Source organism: Megalopta genalis, chromosome 4 (genome assembly GCF_051020955.1).
Source record: "Megalopta genalis isolate 19385.01 chromosome 4, iyMegGena1_principal, whole genome shotgun sequence".
NCBI lineage: Eukaryota > Metazoa > Arthropoda > Insecta > Hymenoptera > Halictidae > Megalopta > Megalopta genalis.
The window spans coordinates 2,118,016-2,132,292 of NC_135016.1; the positions used below are offsets into that span (position 1 = coordinate 2,118,016).

Here is a 14,277-nt window from a genome sequence, read left to right on the forward strand (position 1 = left end):
AATTTTGTTGCCGTTGTTCTCTATTCGTGATAGCTTCGCGCACATTTTAGAATTAATTTTTGCATATGGATCGGTGCGTTTATAGAAATCATAGCATCGCAAAACTGCGTCCAGTTTGATTGGCACCACTGTTGCCGATCCATCATGATTTCTACAGATTTTAGAACAAATATATCGCAGAAAATATTGATAGAATATAGTCTCAGTTTGCGAAGATATTCATGCTATCCGATCACGTTTTACACAGTAAATAGCGCAGTCTACGACGCAGCTAATTGTAGAAATCGGTAAAGACTTGGTCCAACGTACAAACTAATTAAGTGGACAACTTACGTTTTAATGGCACCGCCACCGGAATCCGAACTTTATCATTCGATCTCCAGAAAGCTCTCTTAATTAACGCGGTCGGAATTGCACAAATGATACGGTTCGCTTAACGATCATGTAAAACGAAGTGTCCGTGCCACCGCATTGATCCATAGCTCGTTCGAAGGACATTCCAGCATTCCAGCCAAGGATTCGCATGATACCGGAGTAACCGCGCGCGTTCGCATTGTCAGCACATAGACAATGAACCGTAGATCCCACGGGTCCCGCTCGAAACCTCGATCGATTTGATTAAAATCTTTCCATTGATTCCATTCGGATCGGTCGGTTCCGACATCTAGGGCGGTCCCTTTAACGACGGTATACGGAAAGGGTTGCGTCGTGGGCGGTGCGTGCATCTGCATTTGTTCGATTCCGCCGTTTATCCGTCTGCGTGAACCCGCTATCGGCTCCTCGATCTAACGATGTATTCGGTCTGCTTCAGGGTCGGAGAAGAATGGTTTCCCCAACGCCGGTGGTTCCATCGCGTGCCGACTCGGTGAGTCCTTTCAAAAAAGCTAATTAATTATTAACCAGCTGCCCGAGAAAAGATGTTCCAATTTTCTTCTTTTATTTCTGCACGTGCGGTAGAATTCTGGTAACTTTGGAGCACGAGTAATCGTTCGTTCTTTAATGTTTCAGCATGCGACGGCTTTATTTGATACTAGAAGTTATAATTTTTCTTGTTTTTTATTTTTTTTTTAATAGATACTTTCGTATTCTTTTGGTATCGTTATGGACAGACAGAATGTTAAAGATTATATTTAATTTCTGCTGTAGCGAAAATTGAGTTGTGGATTTTTACGCATTTATGGTGTACATAGGTTTGTAAAATACAATTTCGGAAGAAAGATTAATAGTGCTGTTCCGGAAAGAAATTTTCTCTCCACTCCGATTCTTTTAAAATAGCTTGTAAAAATTGTGGGCCTGCAAATATTATGCTTATCGAATATAGTCTACTAATTATCCTGAAATACTGATAAAGAAATAAGATACGACTAAATTAATTTTATTAGAGATACGCATAATCAGAAAATTGTGTACTAATAATTCGCGTTTGCTCAACAAGACCGACACAATTTTCATTCCTCCTTCTTTCGAACGATTCGATGCATCGATGTCGCGGTTAAAAAAGAAAACCCTCCAGTTTTTGTTCCCGTTAAATCCGTAGTACAGGCCCCAATGATTCTGTTCTCCGAGATAGCTTCTGTGTCTCCTCCTTCATGGCTCATTTCAGTTTTCTCTTTACGAAAACCACACGGCACCGCGATGGCTACCGCAAGACGAGGAGCACCGACACGCTGCCGTGCCGATCAAACAATCATCATGCCGAGAAAATGAATCTCTCCTAGCGCTAATCACGCGTGACCGAGCCACGTATCCGAAATAAAGTGGCACCGACACGACACCCCGAACGCATCCTGGGCGTCGATCTCCTCCGGCTCGGGCCCGCGGTCGTGGCCGACGCGCAGCGAAACGATTAGGGTCCGGCGATTATTCGCGGTCCTACGGAGGAGTTAACCGGTCGTAGAAGTAATAACGCCGGGCAATCTGGTCCGGCAATCGATGAGTACGTGTTTATGTAAATCGAACGAGCCACGACACGAACCACGCGAACAACTTTTCCTACGGGGCTCGAGCCCCACGCCGGCCCTGGATAGGAATGCTTTGTTATCTCACGAGGAAGACGACATATCCTAGCTGCACGCAAGCCTCCTCGCTTTGCTACCGACCCCCCTGATGACGGATCTGGCCATTCCTTGAAAACGTTCTGCCTCGTGTTCCCGTGACCAGACCTCCGTTTTATCTCAGAAAACTGATTTTCTGCACGGGAACTGGACCCGGTTCCTCTTATTGTTTATGCAAATTCCGGGCCCATCGTTGCGCCGCGCTTATGCAAATCGCGCTTAGCCAGGTTTGGAAACTCGGACGCATTGAATTTTAGTAGGGCTATCAAAATGCGAAAATAACTTCCCAGTTTCCGCTTCATTAACGCTGAAACATCAAAGGATATCGGATCCTTTATCTCGCAATTAACGAGGCTGCAAAGAGGCCTACGTATTTTGCAATAAAAATCGTAGAATAACGCGGTTATATTGTTTTCGAAGACGATATACGCGTTGCTCTCGTTCGGTGCTCGATTATGCCAGTGTCAATGAATCTCTCCACTTTTAAGTTACACTATATTTAACCTCTTTCCATTCTATTTGCCCAACTTTCTATTAGATTCCTATTATATACGAACCACGTTCACGTTGCACTATTTCCACTTACGTTGTTTCTCGTATTACAAATCGTACAAGAATCGTGATCGTAAATACCGCGAAAGCAACGCGGCTGCTCTCCCGTGCCGCGTACGGCACGGATCGTCGAGGCTGGGTATCGAAAGGGTTAAATCGTGGGATTTTTCGTCGATATTAGGCGGCGACGGTGTCGAAGCGTAGCCGAGCGTGAGACTCCTCGGACGCGTCGATGCGGCGGCGATTTCTCGCCGGGGCCTTAATAAACCGCCAGCCCGTCGGTCACTGTCTAATATATTCGATCCGCATCGCTACTAAACACTCCCTCGCCACGGTAACAGTGAAGTCGTAGGCCGTTGGAAACGCGCGTTGCTCGCTGCTCGAGCGGGTAGCTGACGATCGAGCCAGTTGTAACTCTTGTTGATCGACGATTATCTGTAGTAAATTGCGCCGTCTTCCTCGCCGGGGTACCCGTGGCCTGGGTTCGCCTCGCGAGTCCAGATGTAAAGCAGAATAATTGTAGTCATTACTTTGTTAAACAGGGTTTCGCCACCGCTATCCGTCCATCCCCGTCTCTCTCTCCGGCCCCGTCCCGGTCCTCCGTCTCTGTTCGCGGCGTTGCGTCGGCGAACGCGACGCTATAAAATTTTTAGTGCCGCGAGAGGCGCACGGTGTTATTGGTACGTTCGCACACACGCGCGCGCGTCCCGAAGCCGGGGCGTCGTTAACGACATAAAATTGCAGCACTTGTGGCATTTGTTTGTCGTGGCCGGGCAGCCACCATTTCGCCGGTACGCGCACGTCCGTTTAACCAGAACGAATTGCACGACGGCCCGCCGGTAATGATAGGTATGCTAGAACGTTCCCCGTGTCCGTAGCCGTGTCACATTTTTTTCTCCTCTCCCCTCGATCCTCCCCGCCCGCCCTCCTGTGCCCACCGGCATCCCTCTTTTTAGGCGACGCGACCGAGCAACGACGGCAGCTGCACACACCTGCGATTTATCGGCGTGCCGGCCAATTTATGGAAAGTGTATCTCCTCCGCGGCGAACATTTTGAGGGACACCGAGCTACGCGCGCGGTCCGGGAAGCTTTTCGGGGAGCTCGCGTGAACCTCCGTTTATGAAACTGCCGTTTCGAGCGGCGCCGTCGCCGTCGCCTTATTTATCGGCCTTTCGAAAGTTTCACCGTTTTGCGGTTCCCTTTCGATCCGGCGCGCCGTGTTCGGTTCGTTTGCTCTCCCGCTTGCGGTTGCCCGGCGATTCTTGGCCTATTGTAAACAGATTTAGAGGCGTTTTCGTGTGTTACTTTCGGCCTCGAGATCGCGGATCTTCCAGGTTCCCTTTTGTCAGCGTCGGTTGCTCGGCTACGGTATTCGACGTTCCGGTAACATTAGCGAAAATATAACAATATTCTAAAATTCTCGGAACGTCTTCCTTGCTTGGGTTGATTCGGTCGTTCAATCGTTTCGGCTGTAACGTAATAAATTTGTCGCGATCATTTTCGCACAACCGGCTTGAAACGCGCGTGCATGAAATGCCGTGGTTAACGATGCAACAGAGATCGAACCGAAGAACTTCGAATTTCTGCCAGCGCTGGACGCGCGCGCCTCGATTTGTGCAAGTAATAAAGCACGGTCGAGGTACACATTCCGCGTGGTAGCATCAAGTTGAGGGTTCGCGCGCATGATGAATACCGAAAAGAACGCTCCCGTGAGTTTCACGGTAAACATTTGTGTATCCTTTTCAATCACTTCTTTAGTGTCGATGACGTTAAAGGATAGTCCGCGCGGCTCGATCGGTATATGCCTGTCCAGAAGATGCAGCAACGTTCATTTCTGCATTCCGATGTTACGTTACAACGAACGCGGCTTTAATGAATGTTACCTTAACGGCCTAAGGTCGAGGTCATGATCACATGAACGCTGAGTTATAACGTACCATTAAATATATATGCATGCAATTACAAGTTCGTTGAGTCGCATAGTTCGGCCAAGCAAAACTGAGGCTGCTGCGTGCTCGCGGCCCGGCGAACAACCGTGATCGATTACTGGATCTCGCGGCATCGATTTTAACCTATTCCTATTTCCGATCTCGGAGCCGCTTTCTTTTTTTACTATGAAATCGAAACGTCCAGACGAATAATTCGCGATCGACGTTGCTGCACAGCTATTGGAAAAAAAGGACTGGAATAAATTGTTGGCTTGGAATCGAACGAATGCTGGAAGCTATTGTTAGATCATACTACAGTAATGTCTCCCTAACTGACGCTCAGATTGTGCAGAAAAATGGCCAATTTGGGAAGAGGAGATACGATTACTCGAGCCTTGCAGCTCGTTCGCAGCAGTTCTTGACAATTCATAACTATGGAAACGAGCCGCAAGGCTCGAATAATCGTATCTCCTCTTCCCGAATTGTCCATTTCTGTGAACAAACTGAGCGTCGATTAGAGAGACATTACTGTACTCGGAATGATGTGCAGTGCCGCTGAAATTGCTAAGAATCGCGTTAAATCGGTGTCGATGCGCGAAGTTTCGAAAAATCGTTCGTCGAACGACGGAAGCTCGACGACGATCGATTGGCCGGGCTTATTAAGAGCAACCGTGGATTCTGGCTGGCGATGTAAACGGAGCCGCGTCTTCCCGAGACGTTAGGTCGCTCGTATAACCGTATCAGACGCAACGGAATCGCATTGTCGTCGGTCGAATGGGAGCCGCGGAGGCCGATCAATTATGCCGGTCGATTCCAGGCCACGAAATGTCAAGGCTCCACCTCGATGGAATTCTAAGCCGGCCTCATCCTCGATGTCTGAATATCGGACTCGGGGCCTGATACATGTGTACACGTCGTATGATCGTCATTGATAATGTTATGCTCGGTGATCCCCGACTGGAATACCGATTCGATCTCCTCCTGTACCGAGAAACGCATTGATTCGCCTGTAATTAGGCTTTGCCCGTCGAGGAAAGCCTCTTTCAGTTATAAGCGGATTTTTCAGGGGACGGGGGATCGCGATCGCGATCGGAGATTTATGTCTGTCACGGGAACTCGCCGCGCTCGATACCGACTATATTTATTTTAATAATGTACCGAGGATGCATCGCCGATGCATACGGGGACTCGCGTTATTACGTCCGTTTATATAGTTCGAGGGTTGATACTGTTCGCTGGAAGCCGTACAATATTTCAATCCGATGCACGGCTTACGTCTTACTCGTTTCTTTGTAGCCTCGCTACGGCAGCTTCGACAATTCCTCTGGAATTGTACATCCACGTTCACGCTTTTCTGTGCTCTAATATCCGCAAATATTCGCAACAACAATGTCGATCGCGCGTCGTTGGTCGCAATTGCAACGCCAGGGATCTTCGTGCGAAATAAAAATTCTCCGCATCGATTGCAAGAGACGGTAGCCGAACAGAAATATATCTTTGTATTTAATAATTGAACGATAATTGAACGAAAAGTCCTGCCAGCATTTCGCTGTCGAGCCACTCTGCCCCCATAAAACCAAACGGAAGATCTCGATGGCAGAGATCGGAACCAGTTTCGCATCCCCCGTGAAAAGTAGACGCGCCCGGCGAAAAGTCGTCGTAGCCAGGGACCGGCTATGCGGCCGTAACCGGCGATACACGAATTAACGATGATTTTCACGGTCCGATGGTTTGGTGTATCGGGAGCCAGGCGTAGCCCACCCATATAAACCCGTGGCACCGCGCGTACGTCACGTTCCGCGCGATAATGCATAATGCGGACGCGGACGTGGACGCGGACGCGGTGCGGCGGAAAGGCGAGGCCAGATGTAAGTACTCGCACGTACGCACACGCGTGTGCCAAAGTATAATAAACATAATCGCGGTAGCACGATGAGAGGAGGCCTTGGCTGTCTCCCTTCGGTCGTGGCCGGCACGCCCACCGTTGCTACCATCGTGCCGTGCCGTGCCGTGCCGTGCAAAGAGAAAATACAGCCGTGGCAATCAACGGTTTTACACCTGAGCATCTACACGTAGGTCGAAGGCGGCCGAAGAAGGGAGCCAGAGGTTAAGGAAAGGATGGAGGAGCAGACCAGATAACTTCTGCCTCCTTCCTCTGCCTCCCTCTCCTCTCCTCCTCGTCCTTCTCTTCTTCTTCTACTCTTCAGCTTCCTTCTGCTTCTGCTTCTCCTTCTTCTTCTTCTTCTTCTCCTCCTTCTTCTTCTTCTTCTTCTTCTTCTTCTTCTTCTTCTGCTTCTTCTGCTTCGGCTTCTGCTTCTTTATCCCGCTCGCTTCTGATCCTCGGCGAGTTGCCTCGCCTCGACTTGTGCATCGGCTCGATAGGACCGAGCACGACCTACGCTGAAGGATTATCGACGGCGCATCTTTCGATACGCTCCCGTTGCCTCGACGGCTCCCGTTGCACGTCCTGGATCGATCCTGGCTGCTGCTGTTGCTGCTGCTGCTGCTGCGGCTGCTTAGAGTGTCCTGCCCGCTGTTACCTACCTACCTTCCAGCTAACGGTCGCCCCGTTGGGTTATCTACGCTCTAGAAGCATGATGATCGATTTCGTGGATGCTGGATGTGTAGATTATCAGCGTGCCACAGATCCTCGGGCGGTACGCTGCTTCGTTGGGCTCGGCCAGAAAAACTCGAGCTGAATGGACGTTCATTTCCTTCTTGTGTTCTTTCGATCCTTCAGCTTCTAGCCAAGGATCGGCGCTGGCCTGGCGGGCTCCGAGGAATGTAGACATTTCCGGCGTCGCTCGCAAGAAACTCGAGGGAAAAACGTAATATCGGCGTCGGTTCTAAGAAACAGGTGTTAAATAGATACTTTCGGCGTCAATTGGAACAGCCGGGGGGGAAACAAATATTTTCTGATTCAATTGGAAGGAATTGCGAGGGTATAAATATTTTCTGATTCGATTGGAAGGAATTGCAGGGGTATAAATATTTTCTGATTCGCAATCGGAAGGAACTGCGGGAAAATAATTGATTCGATTGGAAGGAATTGCAGGAAAATAATTGATTCAATTGGGAGGAATTTCAGGAAAATAATTGATTCGATTGGGGGGAATTGCAGGAGAATAATTGATTCAGTTGGAAGGAATTGCAGGAGAATAAATTTTTTCTACTAGAATTGAAAGAATTGCAGGAAAATAATTGATTCAATTGGAAGGAATTGCGGGAGAAGAAATATTTTCTGCTACAATTGGAAGAAATTGCAGGATAATCAATATTTTCTGCTACGATTGAAAGGAACTGCAGGATAATAAATATTTTCTGCTACAATTGTAAGGAATTGCAGGGGAATAAAATCGTGCTGTCTCGGCTATACGCAACAGATGTTGCGTACAAACGCTGCATCGATTGCTATAAACAGATGATAAATTAATGCATCGATCGAGGAAAACAGTAATTACTAGACCGCGAATTTTACGCATTCGCATAACAAAGACGGACAGGTCGAATAAATACCGAGATTTTTGCGATGTTGGGAAGTCGAGTACGATGGATCCCACAGACAAAGAAGGCGCCCCGTATCCTTCGAGACGTATCGAGATGTATCGATGATTATCATTCGAGCGGAAGCGATCTCTCTCTTCGTGGTCGCGTCGACCGGGTTGACAAGCCGGCGATCGAATTTCTACGGCATTCCGAAGGGCAATTTCTGCGATGTAGAATGATTTCCAGGCATATATTAGACTCGCAGCGTTCGAGACGACAATTTTGCTTCGATATTCACGGATCACGTAGCTTATTAACTTTCCTGTAAGTTATTAACTTCTCCCAAGTTCTTCTTTTCAAGGTATAAATATTCTATATATCGAAGTTGAGAAAATTCTACTCTTAAATTCTCACAAATTCTAACGAAATTTCGCACACATACACACACAGATATCACGACGATTTTAAAATTGTTTGAACGAACAACAACGAAGGAATATATAAATTTCGAACGATCGCTGTCTCAAATCGATTCGATATTTCTAGAAGAAAAGATCCGCATTTGGTCAATTATTTCGCAGTTGCGACATTAAAAGTACCATCGGCAAAATGCTTCGATCTACAAAAGGGATAATAAGCGAGAGCAGAATTTCTCGAAATGTTTGCAAGGCGAACGCGCGCGCAACCATCAATCGCGATCCGGCCGAAAAATCTAGCGCACAGCGAGTCAGGCGTGAAGACCCACTCGAAGTGGCTCAGCCGAGCCATAAATCACCCGACGTCGATAATTATATCGAATAGTTCATTAACGAATCATACACGTGGCGAGCCGTGCCGGCAGCAGGCGGCAGGCAGATCGGTCCGAGGCTGGCCAGGCTCTCGGTAATTACACGCGTCTAATGTCAGCGATCGTTAGGCGCGTTCGATCGAGGCTTCCGCGATCCACGGGCCCGGCGCGGCGCGGCGATCGCAGATTCCCCGCGTGTACGGTGTACATGCCTTTTCGACAGCGATGTAGATCTTCTGAGAAAGTTGTTCGGGTCGCGGTTATTTGATCAGAGAGCTGGTACCAACGAGTCGTTAGCTCGTACGTGCCAAGATCGAGATTCGCCCGTGTGGACACCAACACTGGCGCTCGCGTTCTCGCTCGCGCTCTCGCTCCCGTGCACCCTGTATCATCGGCATACGTGACTCCGGATCGGTCTCTCACAGCCGGGGTATATATTCCCTTCGATATATAGGGTGGGGTAATAACTATTGCCACTTGAAATAACTCGATCGGACGGTGTTCCGAGGGCCCGGCTGAATGATACCCGGCCTGCGGTGCCCGGTGATACCGATTTGCATGAATGGGAATTTTTTCCTGTGATTTATAGCGCGGCCGAGTAATTGGCAACCGAGTGTTCCGCCGTTCAACCTTGTTCGGGGCTTTACGCCGCGCCCGATGATTTACACGTTGAAATACGAGGAGCTTTGGAATCACCACGAACAAGATCGGAGCGGCGAGCGCTGTTCCGCTCGGATTTAGAGCGAGTGCTTCTGTCGCGAGAAATGCTTCGGTGATTCGCTCATTTTAAGGAACCGGTAATACTCTCCTGCGTTTCTTTTCGACTCTGCGCTTCGTTCGACGCGATCGATCGAGCTGCGCCGGTACCGCTCGTTAAACGATTCTTTCTAATCGCAGTTGGAACTTTCGAATATTCCAAAGACGTCGTCCCCGCCGAAATCGTGAACGCCCAGCGAACGGATTCCGTAGCGAAAGATCAGGAATCCTTAGAGCAGATGCCCAGCCACACCCAAAGGAATCCCGATCTCGGTTCCTCCAAAAGGTAAAGCACGAGGGCGAGGCTGGTGACACGCGATGTTCAGCAGCGGCGTCGTATCAGGTGCGAATGATCGTGGGTCGTCCGGTCCGCAGGAAATTACCTTGTAGGACAACGAGGTAGCTGGTTCGATTGAAGCAGGGTCGATGGTTATTCCCGCGACTCGGCTCGACTCGACTCGACTCGACTCGGCGGGGCTCGACGGTTATAGGCGAGTGTGCCGATGTACCAGTTACTGGAACGTCTGCTCGTAGCTGGAAGATATACGCGCGTTTGGCAGCGGCTGGCGGGGCAGTTACGGGGCACCGGGAGCATAAGTCTATACTTATGGGCTAGGTGGTAGATATGGAGCGGTCGATAATGATCCAATATACTGGTACATCCTCGCGAAGTAATTACAATGATGAGCGAACCGCTACCATCGGCTGGCCTGCCGCTCGGGCGAGCTCCTTCGGCGGCTAGGCCTGGGCTAGGCTAGGCTAGGTCTGGGCTAGGCCGGGCTAGGCCTGGCTGTGCGACGCATCGGGTCGGGTCGGTCCTCTCCTCGCTCCTTCTGCTCCGTCTCCTTTCTCGAGCTCTCCTCTTTTTCTTGTTCTCTCGGCCGAGTTCTCGGTTCTCGGTCTCCTTTCTCCCGTTCTCGTCCGCTTTATCTTCTCCTCTTCCTTAGCGGCTGCTGCCGCCGCTTCGGTCCGCTTCGGTCCGCCTCGGTCCGCCTCGGTCCGCTTCGCCTCGGTCTGCTTCGGCGCGGCGCAGCGCCGGTGCGCGCATCGCAACAAGAGCAAACATCTCTTCGGGGTCGTCACAGGGCCACGGAGTCACGGTGGATGGATCTCGGAGCGCTTTCTCGATCCACCGGAATTATCGCGGGGCCACCGTGGGGGTTCACTCGGCCGGAAGTGCGTCATCAGCGGGATACGTGCCCGATGGTAACGATCCTCCGGGATCCAGGACCCCCTTTGTTCCTCGTCGCTTTTGTAACCGGCCTGCGGTGCCGTTCTCATTGTCGGCCACGATGATCCGGAGATTCCTATCGGTTGAGACAAAGATTGCGAAAACAAGGTTTGCGTACAGTTACGAGCCTTCGAATGGGCTTCGAACGAGCTTGCCCGCGTTAAGGCGGCACGTTTTAGTATCGGCCAATTGGTTCTTTCGTGTACGAGCCTGTAGTTTCACCTTGACTCGAACGGACCGATGCGTGCCACTTTATAGAACCGCGACGATTGAATTCGTTTGGACGTTTGGATACTTCTGCGACGAAGTTTTTGATCGAACGGAAAAAATCCTCGAAGCATTGAAAGCGATCCCGCGATGTCATTTAGTGATAATGCTGTCTGTCAAACGACTGGTCCCAAATTTTCGTTTCTTTTTTTGTTCCGAAATTGCACAGATTCTCGTTCGTTCCCAACGATTCGTTCGATCTAAATAAATTGAACTGTTCTTATTTTTATATAAACGATTAGTCCTTTTTCGCGTTCGAGAGCCAAACGCGGCAGGAAATAATGGACCGATCATCGGCGAACTTAATAAAACCTGTATATTTTGAACCCTGCTGATCAATTATGCGGGAGAACACGGAAGCCGCGGCGCGTTCGCTGCAGGATTGTAAATGTAACGCGATGTAGCAGAATTCGATAGCCATATTCGCTCATAATCGAGTCGACCGGAAAGGGAACGAAGAGGGCGAGGTCGTCGGCTCGTGACGAGCCGCTCTACGGTCGTTACTAACAAAAAAGCAACGTTAATCAGACACTTCGTATCGCCTCTATTCAGCTCCCGGCGAGCGAAGTGATCTAGCTCGCAGCAGGTTCTTCGGGGGCAAAAAATCGATGAATGAACCTTCACTGGTGCGCGCACCGGTGCGCTTTCTGGTATACGCTGCTCTGGAAAGCGGCGTTTCGTGGCCAAAAATTGAAATCCTCCACCTTTTTTTCTATCATCGCTGTAACGCAATCATCTCCTTTGTGATTATTCGGTTTAATCTTGACTTGTTCGAGACTTTCGTGGAATCACGAAATGTGCACTGATACAGTATGAAAAAAACGCTACTTTAAAACCATATCCTCAAAAAATGCAACACAGATTCACGAAAAACAGATTCGCAAGTGAAATACTGCACTTACGAGACATCGGATTCGAACAAGCTAAAGAAACGCAGTTCTACGAATTCGTAACAAGGCGAACGCGCGAATTGCATACAAAGAAATGCGTTCCAAAATTTCGAAATTCTGATATTAGATTCGAGATAAATTTTGGACGAAGACGAATCGAACGGAGAGAATTCGGAGCGCGTCGGTCGCGCGTCGAACATTCTAAAGGTTGTCAAGTCGGAGTAAAGTGACGGTTGCGACGCCACTGTAAGTGCATCCGAGGCACAAGAGCACGCATAACGTAGATGCAACGCTCCGCAGCTCCGGATCGCCGAGGGCGCGCTTCTCCGCAAGAAACGGAGGTGAAGGGGGCACGCCAGGGACCACGAAGAGGGGCCTGAAGAGAGCTAGGGGAAGAGGTCGACCGGGATAAACATCTGAGCCCCGCCCGGCACCCGAGGCTGCACCTTTTGTTGCTCTTCTTCAGCGTCTCTCGTCTCTCTTCTCGTTTCTCCTCTTCTTCTTCTGCTTCTTCTTCTCCTCCTGGTGAAACCTTTCGCCCGTTCTGCTCTCTCTTCGTCGTCGTCTTCTTCTTCTTCTTCTTTCACTCCTCTCCTCTCCTCTCCTCCTAGTTCCCTCTCTTCTTCTTGCCATCTACACTCTGCTATTTCGCTGCCATTATTGATCACCGCCGCGGCTCGCTAGTGTCGATACGCAGCATTTCACACATCTCGCGTTTTATGGCGTTACGCCTCTATCTGGTTTCCCTTAATTGTATTCCCTTTCTAACCCTTTATTCGGGGTTGATTCCCCCCCTCGGGATTAGCGCAGTGTAATTGCGATCCGATAAGCTGCTTGAAAAAGTGGGAGCTGCGATTTCTTCCTACTTTCGACGCGATGGAACTATGATTTTTATTTCTCGCTTCGTGCGATAGATGTTTTTTTTTTAAGGATAAAACTTGTTCGTAAATTCGACATTTTTTTCGGAATATATACAACAGCAATGATTTAGACAGTATATTATTGTATGTGAAAAGCAATCTACGTTGCTTATAGGACAATGATTGCCAAACAGATTTTTTATGCTTCTATCTATCGCAATCTCTTTGAAAGTAACAAATTATTATGCAGTCCTTGTTCGTTTAATCGATCTCAATGTTTCCTTACGCGTCCCGCACTTTTAATGCTTCCGTATCCAATGGAATCAATTCAATCTTTTTCCGATAAATCATTCGGCGATAAATCATACTAATTGATTACGAATCGGAAACGTATTTTTATTCGGCTCTTTAAACGTGCATAATTCCGAATAGAAACGAGGACGAAGCGATCTCGGTAAAAAACTAGATTGCACAGCGGTTCCGAACGGCCATCTCGCCACACGAATCAACAAACACTCGGAATCTCATCTGGCCGCGAGCCTCGACAAATAACACTCTGATCGATCCGCTTCGCTAGATCAAATTAGAAATCCATCAGAAAGCTGTTTTTGCCGCGGCATAGCTGCATCGAACGAGGCTACGTTTATCGGCCCCGACCCGGCAATATCAGCGCAGTCGGTCTTTGGATTTGTACCACTTACCGCCGATAACAAGAGCCTTTCTGATTAAAGTTTATTGCCTCCGCGGTGTATCAGATAAGGGCTTCCGTGTTTCTTGTCCCGAGATGATCGGCCAGCGCCATTGAGAAACGGTTCCCGCTTCCAGCGTCCTAGACCTGGAAATACTGGCTACCTTGAAGTAACGACGTGGACATACCGTTCCGAAGCGAGCGAGACTTTCGGCTCTCGAGGGACGTCGCTGGAAATTGCCGTAGATAAAGCACGATCGAATTATTTCACAAAATTGTATAATTCGATCTGAAGAAACTCTTTCGCGGTTAATATTGACGATTCGTCGTCATTGTCCAAACTAATCATGGAAACGTGGACGTAAACAATTATAAATTCATGAATTATTATAGTAATACATTCTTCAATTGTTTAGGTCTTGGATTAATAAATTCTTAAATTCTTTAGTTCTTATATTAATAAATTCTTCAATTCTTTAGTTCTTATATTAATAAATTCTTAAATTCTTTAGTTCTTTAGTTCTTAAATTCTTAAATTCTTAAATTCTTAAACTCTTAAATTCTTAAATTCTTAAATTCTCAAGTTCTTAACTTCTTAAATTTTTATATTCTTGAATTCTTAAATCCTTAAATTAATGAATTAATAAATTCCTAAATTCTTATTAAATCAAATCTAAATTCTTTGCTCGCTTTCCTAAAAGGGTACATATTACACGCGGCCTTGCAAAGCGAGGAAACGAACGTTTCGAAATATCGAAGAAGAGAAGAAGACGACGA

The 14,277-nt window shown here is 48.3% G+C and overlaps 1 protein-coding gene across 6 annotated transcripts in view; it reads left to right on the forward strand.

Moving 5' to 3' along the window:
- The window catches only part of LOC117218845 (uncharacterized), a 220,613-nt gene that overhangs the window by 11,419 nt on the left and 194,917 nt on the right, over nt 1-14,277 (forward strand). For 5 of the 6 annotated variants that reach the window (XM_033467532.2, XM_033467534.2, XM_033467535.2 and 2 more), the window contains exon 3: nt 812-865. The exons of the other annotated variant lie outside the window; for it this stretch is intronic. In XM_033467532.2, the coding sequence (XP_033323423.2) occupies nt 812-865 (54 nt within the window). The remainder of the gene's footprint in view (nt 1-811; nt 866-14,277) is intronic. 6 annotated transcript variants of the gene reach the window in all.